The 18,820-nt window shown below is 45.4% G+C and overlaps 1 protein-coding gene and 1 long non-coding RNA gene across 4 annotated transcripts in view; one reads left to right on the top strand and one right to left on the bottom strand.

The window, feature by feature from the left end:
• Window positions 1-611: 611 nt before the first annotated feature.
• LOC105471565 (uncharacterized) lies at window positions 612-11,889 on the bottom strand. The gene is made up of 2 exons (XR_981217.3): window positions 11,354-11,889; window positions 612-1,552 (listed from the first exon to the last, which is right to left on the bottom strand). It is a non-coding gene; the product is annotated as an uncharacterized lncRNA (long non-coding RNA).
• Window positions 11,890-11,958: 69 nt separating this feature from the next.
• The window catches only part of LOC105471567 (low density lipoprotein receptor class A domain containing 3), a 286,072-nt gene continuing 279,210 nt past the window's right edge, over window positions 11,959-18,820 (top strand). For all 3 annotated transcript variants that reach the window (XM_071074877.1, XM_011724106.3, XM_011724105.2), the window contains exon 1: window positions 11,959-12,054. In XM_071074877.1, coding sequence (XP_070930978.1) covers window positions 12,009-12,054 — 46 coding nt within the window. In that variant the 5' untranslated portion in view covers window positions 11,959-12,008. The remainder of the gene's footprint in view (window positions 12,055-18,820) is intronic.

Raw genomic sequence — 18,820 nt, 5'->3', positions numbered from 1 at the left:
AGCTACTACTCCTTCCCTAGAAATTTCTGCATAAATTGCCCCTTAATCTGCATGTTATTATGTGGGTGAGTATAAATGTGACTGCAAAACTGCTCTGAGTTGCTACTCTTTGCCTACAGGGCAGCCCTGTTCTGCAAGAGCAGTCACGGAGCAGTACCACCACCAGCGCTGTAACACTGCTGCCTCAATAAAGCTCTTCTCCTAACCCTGGCTTGCCCTTGAATTCTTTCCTGGGCAAAACCAAGAACCCTCGAGGGCTAAGCCCCACTCTGGGGCTTGCCTGCCCTGCATCAGGGTGACTCTAGTTAACGATATATTTCAAGGTAGCTAGAAGAGAGGACTTGAATTGTTCCCAGCACATAGAAATGATAGATACTCAAGGTGATACATATGCCAATAACCCTGACTTCATCATTATACATTCCATGCATGTAACAAAATATCACATGTACCCCATACATATGTAAAATATTATGTATCAGTGTAAAAAAGTAGCATGCATGCTCCTCCCACCAAAGAATTGAGCAAATGAATAAATGAATGAATGGTAGTTATTTGCTATTTTCTAGTAGTTGTGATCAGAAATGATATTCAAAAGAGAGGGCATCAACTAGTTGCATGAAGCTTTAATCCCAAATGGTCACTGCATCAGGGAGCTCCAGGGGTAGCTGGGGTGATATGGGAGGCACCCAGGGGGATCAGCCCCCAACTGGTCCAGAGGTGTTTTATTATTCAACAGTTGACTGTCTGTATTGGCGTTCTCTGTCTGAATGTAAGCCCTGCTTGTCAACACTGGAAATAGGTCTTCCACACTCTTTCCCAATCCCTTTTTGACCCCAAACACCAGCATTGGCAGGATGACTGAGTGGGATGAAGGTTCTAGTCAGTGACCATAGAACTTTTTGCCTCCTCAGTGCAAAGCCAACTGGCCCGTATCAGTATTGACTTCAACTTTGTCTTCTTTGGCTCTGCACTGTGAGATCTGAGCCACTGGCTTATGCAGCCAGCTTCCGGTATTACCACTGCCTGATCTTCTTCTACCTTGGAAATTTTCATTTTCACTACTCCGTAGTTTTGCTATGATCAGGCCTATGGTGATAAGGCAGTGGGTTGGCACACTTCTTCCGATGGACTAGCTAGGGCACATGTCCTCCTTCCAATTCTCTCTTAAATTGAATCACTCCTCTGGCTTGGCCAGGACACCAGCTTTGCCAAGGTGACTTTATTATGTGTATCCTGGTACACATTCCCTTTTGTGTATGTAGCTCTGTTTCCTGGCATCATTATTTTTGGTAGGATTGGGGTTGATTTCTGGCTACGTGTTATTTTTCCAGCTAAAATATTTTGTTCCTGCACTTCGACATTCCATGAAGCTTTGTGAAAACACTCGTCCTGCTTCGGAAGGTTGTTTGTAGAGGGTTATATTGCCCTAAACTTTTCCTTCCAGGCCATGGTGCGATTCACAGGACTGAGACGAGCTGCAGCTCTGCTGCTCATTCACTGCAGGACTTGGGGCTTAAAACTTGATTTTTGTGAGCCTTTGTTATCACACCTGTAAAGTGGAGATAAGGAGAGAACAAAAGAGATAATGTGAATCGAAGTACAAAGCAATAGAACGTAGTCATTCATTCTACCGCACATCAGCCATAGTTCCCGACCATAGGGAGCTATGGATTGATGGGGGAAATAACACATTAATAGTCAATTAAGATACAGACTCAGACGTCCTACAAACAGGGATAAATGCAAGGTGTTATAAAAGCACACGGGAACAGGGCTGAACTCAGTCTTGAGGGGTTAGAAAAAGCATAGAAAGAGTAGGAATTATTAATAGTAATGATAGTTAAAATTAGTGGGGTGCTTACAATTCACAATTGCAAAAATATGGAACCAGCCCAAATGCTCATCAATTGACGAGTGGATAAAAAATTGTGGTATATGTATACCATGGAATACTGCTCAGCCATAAAAAGGAAAGAAATAATGGCATTCGCAGCAACCTGGATGGAATTGAGACATTATTCTAAGTGAGGTAGCTCAGGAATGAAAAACCAAACATTGTGTGTTCTCACTTATAAGTGGGAGCTAAACTATGACGATGCAAAGGCATAAGAATGATAGAAAGGACTTTGGGGACTCAGGGGAAAGGGTGGGAGGGGGATGAGAGATAAAAGACTACAAACTGGGAACAGTGTATACTGCTCAGGTGATGGGTGCATGAACATCTCAGAAATTACCACTAAATAACATTCATGTAACCAAAGACCACCTGTTTCCCCAAAACCTATGGAAATAAAAAATAAATGAATAAAAAACTAGTGGGATGCTTCCTGTGTGTCAAGTAGTATGCCGAGCATTTAGCTCTCACAAAGTGTGCCCATCTCATAGAGGTTTTAATTCTCATTTTATAATCAAAGAAACTGGTCCAAAAAGCTTCAGTAAGTTGCCCAAGGACATACAATTAGGTGGCATAGTCAGATGTTAATTTAAGTTGAATTCCAGAACCCTTGCTTTTAACCACTAGGCAAATCTGTTCATGCCATGCCCCTGCTTAAAACTGACCATTTGTGGCCAGGCGTGGTGGCTCACGCTTGTAATCCCAGCACTTTGGGAGGCCAAGGCGGGTGGATCACCAGAGGTCAGGAGTTCGAGACCAGTCTGGCCAACATGGTGAAATCACATCTCTACTAAAAATACAAAAATTAGCTGGGCGTGGTGGCACACACCTGTAATCCCAGTTACTCAGGAGGCTGGGGGAGAAGAATCACTTGAACCCAGGAGGCAGAGGTTGCAGTGAGCTGAGATCGCACGCCATTGCACTCCAGCCTGGACGACAAGAGCAAAAACTCCGTTTCAAAAAAAAAAAAAAAAAAAAGACAACAGAAAAAAACCCTGAGCATTTGTGACTTTCCATTGCTCATAGGATAATGACTAAACTCCTTTATATCCCTAAAAGTTTCCTGCCCAACCCTCTGGTCTTACTCTTCATCCTTTTCTCTGCCCCCCGCCCATGGTCATCAGCTTCAGCAGCAGATCATAAACGATATACTCAGCTAAGGAGTCTGAGCTTGTCCTATCACCAACAGGGAGCCATGGAGCTTTTAAGCAGATTGAACAGGAGCAAGACAAGATCTGAAAATGCCAGTGAGGAGGCGGTTGAAGTAACCCAGGCACAGGTACATGGGGGTGTGAACTAAGGGACAGAAAGAGGGAGGGAGAGGGAGAGGGGTGAATTGGATTTAAGACACATTAGCTTATGGAATCTACAAATCTTGGTGACTGATGACGCAGGGGAGTCCAGCAGAGCGAGGACTCTAGGCTTATAACCACATTTCTAGATGTGGTTAGATGACAAGGTCTTAGATGACAAGGTAGAGGGCACTAGCTATTTTTAAGGAGCTGCTATCAATGCCTAACAAAAGCAAACAACACCTACGATCTGCGTTTTTATTACATGTATGCTGCAAGGCCCTGAAAGCTGTACGATAATTTCCCTTCCCTGTCCCTTTTGTTCACTCCCTTCCACACTGAGTGTGGGAATTCACTGAAAGCTCAGCGAAACCCATCACCTCTGCCACACCCCCGCCCCCTGCCCAAGTTGAACTACAAACCCACACATCAGTCCCAGGTTAGCAATCTAACAGTGCCTGAAATTAAGCATTTAAACATTAAAATCAATCAAGCCCAAAGAACCTAACTTGAAGAGGTGTTTAAAAGAAGTAGGCTGAGGTACACCGAGAAAAACAACTTAAATTATTAAAGTGGAGTTTTCACCATGCAGGAAAAATGTTCCAATAATGTCAGATTAAAAATGTAAATCTATTTACCTTCCAGACGGTTTTTATGAGAGCTCTTATTAAAATCAGCTGCCTATCTGTTTGTCTGTGAAACAGAGTTTGTTACTTAGGGAAGGTAGTCAGACCCAGGCATGCTGGAATCATTTTCTCACATTTGTCACCGACTGAATAGCTCCTGTGACTTCTGGTTTGTCAGTTAATTACTCTATAAACTTTCCCACTGAAAACGGAGGTCTTTTTTTTTTTTTTTTTTTTTTTTTTTTTGAGATGGAGTCTCGCTCTGTCGCTCAGGCTGGAGTGCAGTGGCGCGATCTCGGCTCACTGCAAGCTCCGCCTCCTGGGTTTACGCCTCAGCCTCCTGAGTAGCTGGGACTACAGGCGCCCGCCACCGCGCCCAGCTAATTTTTTTTTTGTATTTTTAGTAGAGACGGGGTTTCACCGTGGTCTCGATCTCCTGACCTTGTGATCCGCCCGCCTCGGCCTCCCAAAGTGCTGGGATTACAGGCGTGAGCCACCGCGCCCGGCCGAAAACGGAGGTCTCATTTTGTGTTGTTTTTTCTTTCTTTCTTTTTTTTTTTTTGTTTTTTGAGATGGAGTCTCGCTCTGTTGCCCAGGTAGGAATGCAGTGGTGTGATCTCGGCTCACTGCAACCTCTGCCTCCAGGGTTCAAGTGATTCTCCTGCCTCAGCCTCCCGAGTAGCTGGGACTACAGGTGCCCGCCACCACGCCCAGCTAATTTTTGTATTTTTAGTAGAGATGGGGGTTTCATTATGTTGGCCAGGCTGGTCTCGAATGCCTGACCTTAAGCGATCCACCCGTCTTGGCCTCCCAAAGTGCTGGGATTACAGGGATGAGCCACTGCACCCAGCCTCAGTGTTGTGTTTTTTTCTGAATCCAAGTGACAAATGTTCATGTTGTCTAAAGCGGATTTTTTCCAATTTATCTCCTTCCTCTTGACCCTGTAGTGCATTTGTAATTCCAAAATTATGACATTAATATCACTTCCATATCAACGAACTTTGTGTCTAGGTTATATGGTTAAGAGAGCTTTGAGGCAGAATTAGTCAGATGGAGAAACCATGAGGAAAAAAAAGGCCTTCATAAGTCAGTGATGGACAAGACGACTTATTTTCAACTATGTTGCCAGAAACTCCAAAGGGTCATGTTTTCATTCATGAAATAAAATATTATCTATATCAGTTCTGTTTAATAGAAATATGTTGTGAGCCCCTATGGAAGCCACAAATGAAATTTAAAATTGTCTAGGAGCCACATAATAAAAGCACAAAGAATTATGTAGTAATTTTAATATTGTTTTAGTTAATTCTATATATTCCAATACATATTTCAATGCAATGTAAATCCTACTGAGATCTTTTACATTCTTTTTTGTATTAAGTGTTTGAAATTCAGTTTGCATTCTATAGTTAAGAGCATATCACAGTTGAGGATAGCCACATCTCAAATGCTCAATGTCAGGAGTAGCTCATGACTACAGTACTGCATTCTGCAGATCTATGCAGTTCAATGACAGCTTTCCCCATCAAATTGATAGACCAAGAATAGGTTTATACATTTAATAAATCTACCTTTTATTCCAAATGAGAAAGAAAATGAAATGTGACTATGGGAAAACCTGGCCAAAATTTCTCTTGCTACCCCGCAGGTTAAATTTATTTTTCCTATCATTGTTCCTTGGTTTCAGGTCTAGTCACGTATGAGAAATCATCCTTTTAAGGGGGTCGACAACTTCATTCAAGGGACAATAAAACTAAGGCATTAAAATAAATAACCAACTGCACATTTTAAAAAATGAGGGGTAAAAATGTCAGTTTCAGATGGTGCAAAATTTTCATTAATATATGTCAGCAGCTCTCTTTTCTGCAAGCTTCTGACTATATTAAACATGAATTACAAGAACTCTGTTGGTTCCCGGCAGTATTTTTCTGTAGATTAGTATGACAACTTAAAAATATATAGATACATTTGGCAGCTCTGGGACGACTTTAATTTCTAGCTGAAAGAACTCTCACGCTCAGCATGTTTTGGGGGTGGGTGGAGGCTACACCAATTAGATGCATCCTGAAAACTTTTCTAGTTTTCAGTTTTCTAGTTTGTAATTGTATTACAAAATAAATCAAGTTCTGTTTGATGTGCTGAACATCTTGAGCTTTCTAGCTCAAACCCAGTGAACACATTATCTTCGAAGCTGCAAATGCATTTTGTGTTTTATACATTGGGGATTATTTTGCTGTAGTAGGCAGCATGGTTTGGCATGGTGTTGTTGGAACCTTTTAGAATCAATAGGATCTGCTTCAAATCTCAGTTATTCACTGGATTATTCGGGGGAAGTCTTTAATTCTCTGAGCCTCAGATTCCCCATCTGTGTAAAAGAGATAATAATGTCTATTTCAAATACTATTGTAAAAATTAAATGTGATCATAAATATACAATACCAGAAGCAGGCACTTGATTAATGACAGTCCTCTGTTCCTGCCTTTCTCAGGGTAACTGGTGAGATTCAATGATGTTAAGTATTCACAGACCTGATGTTTGCTGTAAGGCTTTGTATTAGTTGTCTTTTGCTAAGTAGTAAATTAGCTCAAAACTTAATGGTTTGAAACAACAAACATATATAATCTTGCAGTTTTTCTGGGTTGGGAATCTGGACACAGCTTAGCTGGGTACCTTTGCCTTAAGGTCTGTCATGAGGTTTTAGTAAAGCTGTCAGCTGGGGCTGTAATTTCATCTGAAGGCATGACTGGGGAAGATCTGCTTCCAAGCCCACTTCTGCAGTTGTTGGTAGGATTTAGTTCTTTGTGAACTCTTGGGTTGAGGACCTTAATTCCTCACTGGCTGTGGACTGAAGGCCTTTACAGTTCTTTGTCACATGAGCTTTTCCACAGGCAGTTCACAACATGGCAGCTAGCAAGAGAGAGAGAGACCAAGGATAGGAGCCAGAGTCTTCTTGCAACCTAATCTTGGAAGAGACCATCCCCCTGCTTTTGCCATATTCTGTTTGCTAGAATTGAGTCACTAGGTCCAGCAACACTCAAGGGAAGGGAATTGCACAAGGGTGTGAATATTTGGAGATGGGGATCATTAGGGGCTGTCTCAGAGCTTGCTGACAGCAGGCTTTTCTCCCTGTTTTTTCTTTTCCAAATCAATTTCAGGCAATACAGCAGGCTTTTTCTGCAGCTTTAGCCTTCATGTTTCCTGGCCTTACTCCTCCCTCACATGTAGGTTCTAAGTCTGTAATACAAATAAGAGCTGAAAACACCTGAGTTATACAATAAGGAACTCTGCTAAATGCTTCACATAGCCCTTATGACATCATACACCCTTATATTATATGCCCTTACATTATATACTCTTATGACACTACATGATGTGGTCATTTGTTAATTTAATACTCATCTACATCTCAATATACTGTGAGCTCCCTGAGGATAGGGAATTGGTTTTGTTCACTGCAGAAATCCAGAGCCTACAACAGTAATAACTGTTTGTCAAATAAATAAAGGAAGGAGAAAGAGTCCTTTTGCTTCACACAACAAACCTAGGAGGTGGGTACAGTTCTTATGCTCATTTCACAGGAAATTGAGACTCAGAGATACACTGAGTTTCTCAGCCTTACATAGCTAGGAAGTAGTGGAACCTAGGACCCCAGGTGTATCAAGCCCCCTCAAAGCCCATTCTCTTAGTTACCTGAGTCTGTGTCCTCCTGCTTTTATGTTGGGGGTGCGTGTGTGAGTGTGTGTGTGTGAGTGTGTGTGAGAGTGTGTGTGTGTGTGTGTGAGTGTGTACGTGTCAGAGAGTGTGTATGTGTGATGTATCTGGGATGTATCTGGGAGGGACTTAGTGATCTTCTTATACCAGGCAGCTTCTCAGTAGGCAGTTTCCACCACCCACTATAATCTGGAGTAGAGTAAGCCTTCCTTGGCTGAATCCTCAAGTGAATTTCTATTTTCTTCACATATTGGAGAGAAGAATGAAAATCGGATGAAGGGAAGGGAGAGCAGAGAGCAAGAAATATGGAACCATAGAAACCATGAGTCACAGAAGTGACTGGGGGAGTTGAACGTCTCCTACTGTCTCTGCCTGATTTTTATGAAGTGAATCAAACTAAGGCAGACTTGGTGTCAGTAAACTTTTTATAGGTAAGGTTTGGTCCTTCCAGTGTCCCTGCTCCTTTTATCTTCTTGTCAGTTGCCACAAGTTCCTACTCTTATTCAAGTTTAAATATATATTTTTGAAAGTTTGAAAGGTCTGCGTCTTAGGCGCTTTGTGAGAGAGGTAAGACACTGACAATTAAAAAAAAAAACTATGATAACAAAACTAACATATATTGAGTGCTTACTATGTACTAGGCAATATTCTAAGTGTTTCCCATGTACTAACTTATTTAAAAGATCCTATAGAACCATTAAGTCAACCCTACAGATGACCTTAAAGGTAGATATACTAGTTATCTATTACTGCATGTGAATTATCCTGAAAGTTAGTGGCTTAGAACAGGAATGAACATTTATTATTTCTGCCAGTTTCTGTGTATCAGGAATTGGGGAGTGTCTGGGGGTTCTATTCCAGCTCACTGAAAGGTCAATCATGTTAGCCAAGGTACAGTCATTCAAAGACTTTACTGGGGCTGGAGGATCTACTCCCAAGATGGTTCACTCCAAGGCTGGCAAGACAGCAGGAAGCTCAGTTTCTTCTCATGTAGACATATCCACAGGGGTGCTTGAGTGTCCTTACAACATGGTGGCTGGCTTCCCCCAAGCCAAGTTATCAAAAGAACAGAGGAGAAACTGCTATGTCCTTTTTGACTCAATCTTGGAGTTATCTGCTGTCACTTCCACAATAGCCATTGGTCACATATGGCAGCCCCATTCAGTGTGGAAGGACACTGCACAAAGGCATGGATGCTAGAAGGTTAGAAGCTTTGAGAGCCATCTCAGAAGCTGGCTTCCACAACAGTTGCCTTGTAGTATGTACCAGAACTACACAAAAGCTAATGCTTCTTGAGCAATTACTGTGTGCAAGGTACCATACTAGAGACTTTATATATATTATCCTTTTAAATCCTGGACAGCAACTCTAAGATCCAGGTGATACTGTAATCCCCATTTTACAGATAAGGAAACTAGGACTCAGAGAGGCTAATAACTTGCACAAGGTCATAGAGCTAGTTTGTGGCAAGTGAAATGAGCATAGGAGCACATCTCAGACATACCACAAGTTCAGTTTGTGCTATTTTCACCTGTAATGTTGCAGGGGCCGCTGTGGGGAGTAAATGAGAAAATGTTTGCAAACTACAGAGCATTGTATGGAGGCCCACAGAGAGAAGACATTCTTTCTTCCCTCCTTTCAGCAATGTGCAACCGTGTCAGAAGCACACATGCATGGTCAGAGTGTCTCTTGGTAAATAAGAGACATAAACCACTTTGTTTTTGATTTTTATTAAACCAATCTTAAAAAAGATTGATTGGATCCATAGGACGTAAACAATTAGCACTGAAATCTCTCACATTTCCTGGAAACTGAATTTTTTTTTTTTTTTGAGACGGAGTCTGGCTTTGTTGCCCAGGCTGGAGTGCAGTGGCCCGATCTCGGCTCACTGAAAGCTCCGCCTCCCGGGTTCACGCCATTCTCCTGGCTCAGCCTCCAAGTAGCTGGGACTACAGGCACGCACCACCACGCCCGGCTAATTTTTTGTATTTTTAGTAGAGACGGGGTTTCACCGTGTTAGCCAGGATGGTCTCGATCTCCTGACCTCGTGATCCGCCCGCCTCGGCCTCCCAAAGTGCTGGGATTACAGGCGTGAGCCACCGTGCCCGACCGGAAACTGAATGTTTTGTGCTTGGAATTCTAAAGAACTGGGAAAAAGGAGAGTAATAAAGTATAAAGAATGGTTTCATCTCCTGCCCAGCTTATATGGTGAGGAGGAGGTTGGCAGTGATTTAGTATAATTACAAAAACAACAGTTGGGCCAGGCACGGTGGCTTACACCTGCAATCCCAGCACTTTGGGAGGCTTAGGCGGGCAGATCACGAGGTCAGGAGATGGAGACCAGCCTGGCCAACATGGTGAAACCCCCGTTTCTATGAAAAATACACAAATTAGCTGGGCACAGCAGCAGGCACTTGTAGTCCCAGCTACTCGGGAGGCTGAGGCAGAAGAATCCCTTGAACTCGGGAGGCAGAGGTTGCAGTGAGCCGAAATGTGCCACTGCACTCCAGCCTGGGAAACAGAGTGAGACTCTGTCTCATAAATAAATAAATAAATAAATAAATAAATAAAAACAACAGTTGACCTTAAATAAGGTTTTACATTAGTCCAAATGATTTCAAAAACATTAATATATTTAAAAGTGTGTGTGCCTGTGTGCATGTGAGAGAGAGAGAAAGAGAGAGAGAGAGAGAGTCAGAGTGAAACTTGCAAAGTAAGGAAGTCGATGTGCCCAAAGAAACCTAAGGAAACAAGAACTATAGCACTGGATCAGTCGCATTATCTTTCCATATCCCTAATGTTTAGAGGCAAAAGAGCAGCTGTAGGAGAAATTATTTGCTTATTCACCCCCTCAGATATTGTTATCAAAGGCAGGGGGCCTCTTCCCAACAAGCTTCCTGGAACAATGCACATACTCACATGCACAGGAAATTTTGCATAAAATTTTAAGGGCTTTAAAATTCCTTAAAGCCCATGGGACAATGTCCTTAATATTCATCAATCCCAAGATAAAAGCCCTGAATGCCAAATCATTTAGATAATTGATTTATATTTCCATATGTACTACGAACTACGGAACTTGTTAAACTTTCTTCCCTTATATCACATTTTCTCATTACCTCGAACTATCGTTGGTATTTTAAAATTGTGACCTGATCCATTTGAGCCTTTATGTTTCCAGACTACGGCAGGCAATTAAAAAGTAAAGTAATTGAATCTTAACACCCTTCAGAGTGTCTCCAGGGCATCCCAAAATCTGATGCAGGCATCCCTTTTATAACTGCCCCTGTACCCATACCTTCCCCTTTCCTTCAGCCAGGTGCAGTTTGTGTAAAGTAAACTTAGCCCTTTCGAGGGGTGGATTTTAGGGATGCAGTTCTATTGTTTTGACAAATGTACACAGTTGTGTAACTACCACTATAATCAAGATTAGAACAGTGGCACTGCCCCCAAAAGCTTTAATTTGTTGATCCATTTTATCAGTTGATGGACACTTGAGTTGTTTCCAGTTTTTGGCAATTATTTGCATTAGTCTTTTGCTTTTTTGGGTGGGGGGGGGGGTCGGACAGAGTGGAGCACAAAAGTGTCATCCCCTTCTTCCACTATCTAAGTCTTTTGGGACTTTTCACCAGTGCCCTCTAGAAGCAACTGCATTGGTGCAGCTATATGTTTTGCATTGAGCCTTTCATGACCTTTTTTTTTTTTTTTTAATTTTACTTTTTCCAAATTGGGTCCCAAACGTTCAACAGGTCAAGGTGGACACTATGCAGACAAAATAACTCGTGTGGTCCACCCTGTGTGCATGGAAGGTGTCAGCTGCTCTTACCTGTGGCTCCAGGATCATCAGCCTTGGAATCAGCCACGATGGTAAAAATGCAGAAACTCAGGCTCCACACCAGATCTACTGAATCAAAGAGTTAGTATTTTCACAAGATCGTCAAGTGTGCCGGATGCATATTAAAGTTTGAGAAGCACTGGTATTCCACACTCGCTACTAAAAATATACAACAATTTTCTCATAAGATTTGGCCCTTTAAGTTTTTCTCTCTCGGTAGTAAACTCACTTTGTAGTTTGAGTAAAGAACTCAAGTTTTGGGCTGGGCGCTGCATCTCGCTGGGTGTGGAAGCAAAGGCAGAAATGAGAGGGACAAAAGGAGGCAGAGAACAGAGTCCAGGCTGTTAGAAGACCCCCGCGGCCAGACCCGGGAGGCGACGAGAGACCGAAAGGGTGAACCCTCCGCCCCTCTCGGCGGCCCCTCGGAGTCAGGACACCCAGGGTAGGATGCCGGCGGCCACGCGCAGCCCAGGCGCTTGCAAAACTTAGCGGAGCCGGGCCGGGGCCGGGGCCGGGGCCGGGCCCTGGGCGGGCTGGCGGGAGGAGGGACAGGCGGGAGGGCGGGGCCGGCGCGGCGAGGGGCGGGGTCAGCGCCGAGGCCGCGGGGGCAGCGACGGCGCCGGGCAGCGGGAGCGGCGGCCGCGCCATGTGGCTGCTGGGGCCGCTGTGCCTGCTGCTGAGCAGCGCCGCGGGTGAGTCGGGGGGCGGCCGGCGAACTTCCCGCGGGGCAAGGGGTGCGGGGCGCGGCGGCCGGGTGCCATTGCGTCCCCTCCCGGGCACGGGCCGCTCTCCGGGCGTGGGTGTGCGCGGAGGGCGGACCCCGGCGCCCGACTGGCCGGGACCCTGCGGAGGGGCCGCCGCGGGGTGCGCGCCGTCCTATTGTGTGGGCGTGCGCGCCGGGTCGTGTTGTGCTGTGTGCGCGGGCGGGGCTCTGTGCGGTCCGGGTCTGGGGACCCCGGCGGCTGCCCCGATTGGGCGTAGCTCGAGTGTGGCTGTGTGTGTGTTGTGTGTGTTGAGGAACGGAGGCGGGGAGAGGAGAGGAGAGAACTCTTCCCTGGTCTCGTCTTCCCAGACGCCCGGGCGCGCGCGGCTGCGTTAGCCTCCTCGGGGCCTCTTCCCGAGTCTCTGGCGTGCACTCCGTGCCTCAGTTTCCCCACTTGCACCGCGGAGGGAGTAGGAAAGCTGCTTCCTTTCATTACTCTCTGGGACTGTTTGGTTTGGGTAAAGTGAGTTGAAGCAGGGCCGGATCTGGGAATTCTTAATTTTTCCCTCTGATCCTGGGAACCGAAGCTTTATTTAAGACGTCTGACCACCCTGCTTGCCCGGCGATAGGCGCCCTGACCGGCGAGGGGCCCTGGGAGAGGACACGGGGCTTCATCCGGCGGCCCTTTGAACTTGGCATCACTACCGCGTGTGCATCCCGGGGCCTGGACCGCAGCAAGCCTGCTTCCCTTCCAGACAGCGTGCTGTTCCCAGGAACTTTTCTGCTGATGTGGGCACGATCCGAATTCCAGCCTGGGAGCCCTTCCTCCTCTGCCCCTGCCCGCCGCCCACAGCTGTCAGCTGTCCCTCCTGGGCTGGACCTTTGACGTTTATTTCTGGGCATCTGATGCCCAGAATGTGGGTGACAGGGCCCAGTGAACTTTCTTCAGTAGAGTCTTGCCTGCCTGGCGTTTGTGCCATCCGCATATCTAATAGCTGCCCTGTTTTGCCAAGTGCTTCTAGCAGCTTGGCTGTCGAGGTGTCTTTGGTGGTGTGTGGGTTTGCTAAGTTGAGGCTCACTTCATTCTGAGCTGTCCCTTGGAGATAGGAATGCGTTAAAGGGAACTATCCCCTCTTCCTTGATGTCCCTGGTCCTGGGCATCATCACAGCCCACTAGGCAGCCTTTCCTGCTCTCAGACCCATGACATCATCTCCTCTCCTCTGATACCCCATTTAGATGCTTGTGGGTTTGCTGGGCTTCCAGGGAGGGGCTAGACCTCCTGGTGACTGCTGTGGATTTTTAACCAGGTCTGGGTGAGAGTGCCCTTAAATTAGTACACCTGGGGAGAGAGTTCTCACGGGACATTGGGCAGCCAGGAGCAGGTGTGAATTGTTTGGAGGCTGTTAGAGCAGGTCGATTTCCAGGGCGTCTACAGACATGAAGACCTGTTTGGATTCACAAATTCAATTTGTGTAGCTGTGGTGTGTCCCCTCATAGCATCTGAGAAGGACAGCTGGCTCTTGTGTGTGCCCTGGGAGAGCCACTGTGGCCAAATAGAAACTGTTATTTATTGCATCTCCCAGTTGGTACTGGGTTGCTTTAGTTGAGTCTCCATCTCTGTAAAAATAGTTGTAAAGTTAATTTTGTCCCTCTCTGGTCAGCAGTGGCTATTTAATGTGTGTGTGTACATCTAAAATAGGGCTAAAATAAATAAAATGGTCATAGTGGGGAGTGGAGGGGTAGGGGGAGGAATAGCGTAACTGTCCCCAGTGCGTTTTCCATTATCTGAGGGCTTTGAATTACCTTTACAGTTGCTTCCTTAGAAACATCTAGGCAGGTTGGAGTGTGTGCATCTTTCATGTTACATTAAGCATCATCTTTTTAGCATGGACTTCACTTTGACCCAAGTGTTGCCAGAAACAGGGCTGGTCATTTTTCCTAATGTCAACCAGATGCTCCTGGGCGCCCAGCCCATAAGAAAAGCCTATTTGGTTCAGTTTGGGTTTCATAGCCAGACCAGAGACCCTACCCCTCCATCCCATAGCCTGTGCTTCGATCCTCTTCTGGGAAGTTGATAAAACAAGAGAGATTGTAAAAGCCAAGACTTTGGATTTCTGTCTCCATCTGTTAGTCTGTGACAAAGAATCCCGGGGTCAAGGTTGAACCCTAGTTAGAGCCTGGGTCTTTGTGGGGCTGGAAAGCCACTGACATTCCAAGAGCAGTTTGGAGGCCTTTTTTATTCAGGAACCTTCTTTTTTTTTTTTTTTTTTTTTGAGACGGAGTCTCGCTCTGTCACCCAGGCTGGAGTGCAGTGGCCGGATCTCAGCTCACTGCAAGCTCCGCCTCCCGGGTTTACGCCATTCTCCTGCCTCAGCTTCCCGAGTAGCTGGGACTACAGGCGCCCGCCACCTCGCCCGGCTAGTTTTTTGTATTTTTTAGTAGAGACGGGGTTTCACCGTGTTAACCAGGATGGTCTCGATCTCCCGACCTCGTGATCCACCCGTCTCGGCCTCCCAAAGTGCTGGGATTACAGGCTTGAGCCACCGCGCCCGGCCCAGGAACCTTCTTAGAAACCTTCTTGTGTATTTTTTTCTTCCTTTGTTTTTATTTGTGTTAGGGAAGTGAAGCATTGATTTTCACCGTGACTATTTTTTAATGTATCCTGCGAGAGAGACTCAGCCCGGGTCACGTCATCTGATGTCCAGTTTTCCTGCATGTGGGTGCAGTCAGTGGGTGTAAGTGTGTAGGGCTTGAGATATTTCCAAAGGCGGCCATGCTGGGTGATGGTCCCATCTTCTCACCTCCTCCAGGACTGACCTTGGCCTAGACCTTCTGACATTGTTTATCAGTGAAAAGGCTTGATTTTCCCGTGTGTACTCCCAGCAGTGAGTATTGACCTTTTCTCCTGCAAAGATCTGCTTAGTGGTGCGAGGGATGGGTTTTGTTGTTTTTAACTAGCTGAGTGGCTGTGCACAGCTCAGCACAGCTCAGCTCAGGAAGATGAGGCCTAGAAGAGGCCTTGTACACCAGAGTACAAATAAACACACCTTGTTGCTTTTCATCTTCAAAGAGATGTGACTGAGGCTCCCTACTGGGGTGTGAGATGTTTTTTCCTGACAGCCAATTTAGGCCATTTACTCTGGGATAGGTGGGGGAGGGAGAGAGATTAGAGTAGGAGAGGGTGGGGTGGTAAATTCTGGGCCTTGAAGAGTGGTTTAGACACCTTTCAGCCAGTCTGCAGGATAAATTGAAAGTGGACTTGTCACCTTTGTAAAGCAGTTTAGAGAATTTGGAGTTTAGGAACACTTATAATCAAGTAATTTCATATTAAAGAATTGGCCTTAAGCCGGTGTGGTGGCTCACGCCTGTAATCCCAGCACTTTGGGAGGCCAAGGCGAGTGGATCACTTGAGGTCAGGAGTTTGAGAGCAGCCTGACCCACATGGTGAAACCCTCATCTCTACTAAAAATACAAAAATTAGCCAGGCGTGGTGACGTGTGCCTGTAATCCCAGCTACTCTGGAGGCCGAGGTGGGAGAATCACTTGAACTTGGGAAGTGGGGGTTGCAGTAAGTGAAGATTGCGCCATTGCACCCCAGAACAAGATTGCCTCAATTTAAAAAAAAAAAAAAAAAGAAAAAAGAATTGGCCTTTACAGCCTTGCCTGTTTGCGTGGGCAAGGGGAAGAGAGGGAACCCACTATTAGTGAAACATCTCCTGTGTGTGAGATGCTTTGCCCATTACTTTAAGCACATGATCCCATTGAAACTTGCCAAGGATATCATGTGGCAGGAAATCATTGTGTGGTTCAGGAGAGACTGATAATACCCAGGATACCACAATAAAGGCTGAAGCCTAGATTGTAACTTAAGCTTCTCCTTGCCCCCAACCTGGGCTGTTGCCGTTCTGTTTCCAGCCTTCCTGCACCATGCTTCCATGCCTTTCCTCCACATCACTCTTGTGAATTGACAGAATCAATGAGATTGTGTACGTGAATGCTCCCCCTCCCCATATCTGTTCACTTTGTGGTCACTGCCCAGGATTTGTTCAGCAGAGACATCAGCTTTCTCTGCAGGACACTTTGGTGTTCATGGTAAATACATAAAGTACATCTCAATCCTTATGTGAAGGTGAACCTTTTTCAGAATAACTCTGGTCCTTTTGCTGTGTGTGTGGGTGAGTGACAGACACGCTAGGCGGGGACATGATACCAGCCAGGGTTCCATTTCTTGACCCGAATTGTACTCACATGGGGCTTCGTTTTTATTCTTTGAGCTCTAAATTCATATTTCCACCCTTAAAATGTGTTTATTGTATTTTAGAATTAAAAAAATAAGTACAGCATGGACATGCCTTGGAGTGATGGAACTGTTTTTAGCTGTGGGATTGCCCCAGGGACGGATCTATTTTTGGTTGTTGGGTTTTCTTGTTTGTTCTTTTTCTCCTCTTTCTGTCTTAGAAATACTTAGGAAATGCTTGGGCCATTCTAACCATGCAGTTTTGCTGTTGTTGTTTTGCCAGTGTCTCTACGTGACAACCAGGGAGATTTTTAAGTTGTCTGCTCGTGTGTGTGTGTGTGTGTGTGTGTGTGTGTCTGTTTGTACGCATGTGCATATGTATGAAACTGCCTTCTATTGCTGTGAAAATATCTACTCACTTGGATGCTAAGGAGTGCCTTGAAGATGTTTGCTGGGAGAGCAGCCAGGTACTTTTGATATGCCATATTTGCTTGTCACATCGTTGGCTTGATGTTTAATATATCTTAAGATAGTATGTGGATGTTTATGGCAGAATAACTGCTTGGTCGGGGGGAATAGCAAAAGTTTACTTGAGGTATGATTCTTAGGGCTTTTGGAGGTGGTTGCAGGGATGGGGTTAGTCTCGGACAGGGTTTCTCAGCCTTGGTACCAGTGACACCTTGGCATGGATAGTTCTTTGTTGTGGGGGCTGTCCGGTACATTGCGGGATGGTCACAGCAGCATCACTAGTTCTCGATGCCCATATTGGCTTCCTCTTCACCCAGAGTGGTGATGGCCAAAACTGCCTCCCGACATTGCCACGTTGCCCCTAGTTGAGAACCCCTGGTCTAGGGTGGATGCATCTTGAGCACATTTCTGTGCATCCTAAATGTGTCTTCTGGATGCAGGGGGTCAAGACGCCATCCTACTCTCAAGGGCCTTTGGGCTTTGGCTTTATGTTTTGTAGCCACACAGTTCCATGGGAAAACCCATTCTTAACCAGAAATGCCCTCAGCACTGACCCTTTCCCTCTCGCTTTCCTCTTGTGTTAAGAGTGAAAACTTCTGGAATTTTCTATATGTGGTTTCCTTGGGAGAGACATATGCAGAGAAAGCAGGTGACAGGCAGGTGACAGCTGACACCAAAAGCCACCTGGTTCCCTGAATGTTAAACCTGGGAGGTTCACTATCCCTGAGGGCTGCAGGAGCACAAGCTGCCAGTTTGCCTTGGAAGCCTTGTGTTGAAATCCTAACCCTGGAAGTTCCCCTTCCTCCACTCCACAGAGTAGGTATTGTTTTTCTGGGCTCCCCTCTCCCTCCCCATAATTCCTTCTCCCTTGCCATCAAAAGGCCTTACAACTTGAGTCGTTCTGCAGGTGCTTGGGAAAATCGTCTCTACCAGCAGCAAGCTGTGTGTGTGTGTTTTTACAAGTTTTCATCTTACACTTTTTTTCTCTAAAGTCTCTTTGTTGCTCTGTGTCGCTTTATAATAACTTCAGTTCCTTTAAGACACTTTCCCCTCCAGCTGTTGTTTTGCTTCGCTCTGTTCCAAACTTTCCTTAAGAATTGTACTTCCACCTCTCTTCAGACTTGCCACATAACTTATCTGTAGCTGACGCAAGGTGGCACCCAGAGGAAGACGATGGCTTCCTGGGGAGAAGTGCACATTGTCTCAGTTCAGAACCATTGGTCTCAAACCATACCCTCTTGGAAAAACCTTCTCTAGTGGGGAGCTCTAGCTTCCTGAGTGTGCAGATATCATTTTCTTTGTCTTTGGATAACTACAAATGTCTTAACGTTTTATTTGGTTGTTCATCATTGTGCCATCAGCTCTGCCACACCCAGGCACTGTGTCTTATTTCCAGGGGTAGGCAAAGCCATGTAAAACTTGTTCTTTGCCCTCAAAGACCCAAATGACCCGCTGATGGAAATGGGATTGTTGACCTTCTTCTTCCTTATCTGAGAAGAGTAGAGGCTCTCCACCAGCGTTATCTCGGAGGCATTTCTAAACAGGAGACGTACTGATGGATCTTGGACCTTGATGGGAACACAGAGCTGTGAAGATGTCACAGTGCCCAGGCAAACATGGGTACTGCATCTTCAGGGATATTTAATCGATGTGTCATTCTTGAACAGGTTTCAGAGGTGATGACACGTGTCCTAGTTTGCTTCTTTAGGTTTCCAGATAAAATATTGGTATACGTGTATTGGTGCTCTGCGACTTTTCCAGCTCTAGGCTTCTGAGGTTTGAGCTAGAAATGTCTTCTGTGGCTTTTGGACAATAGCCTTCTTTACCTTATGGTCATACACAATATATACGTGTGTACATGTGTGTGTGTATACCCTGGTTATATATGTACACTGTATGTATAAAACCTCTCTTCTAAATCCTGCTAGATTGAAAATTCCTTGAGGGACTGGGATCATATATTAAATGTCTATGATACTTTTTCTTTTGTGGTGTTTAGAAGAGTGAGAGTGACTCCCATTCATTGAAGGTCTACTCTGACTGGCAGGG

The sequence above is a fragment of the Macaca nemestrina genome, chromosome 12, assembly GCF_043159975.1.
Source record: "Macaca nemestrina isolate mMacNem1 chromosome 12, mMacNem.hap1, whole genome shotgun sequence".
In the NCBI taxonomy this organism is placed as follows: Eukaryota; Metazoa; Chordata; class Mammalia; order Primates; family Cercopithecidae; genus Macaca; species Macaca nemestrina.
The sequence above is the reverse complement of the archived record's forward strand: the minus strand, read 5'-3'. Positions and strand labels throughout refer to the sequence as shown.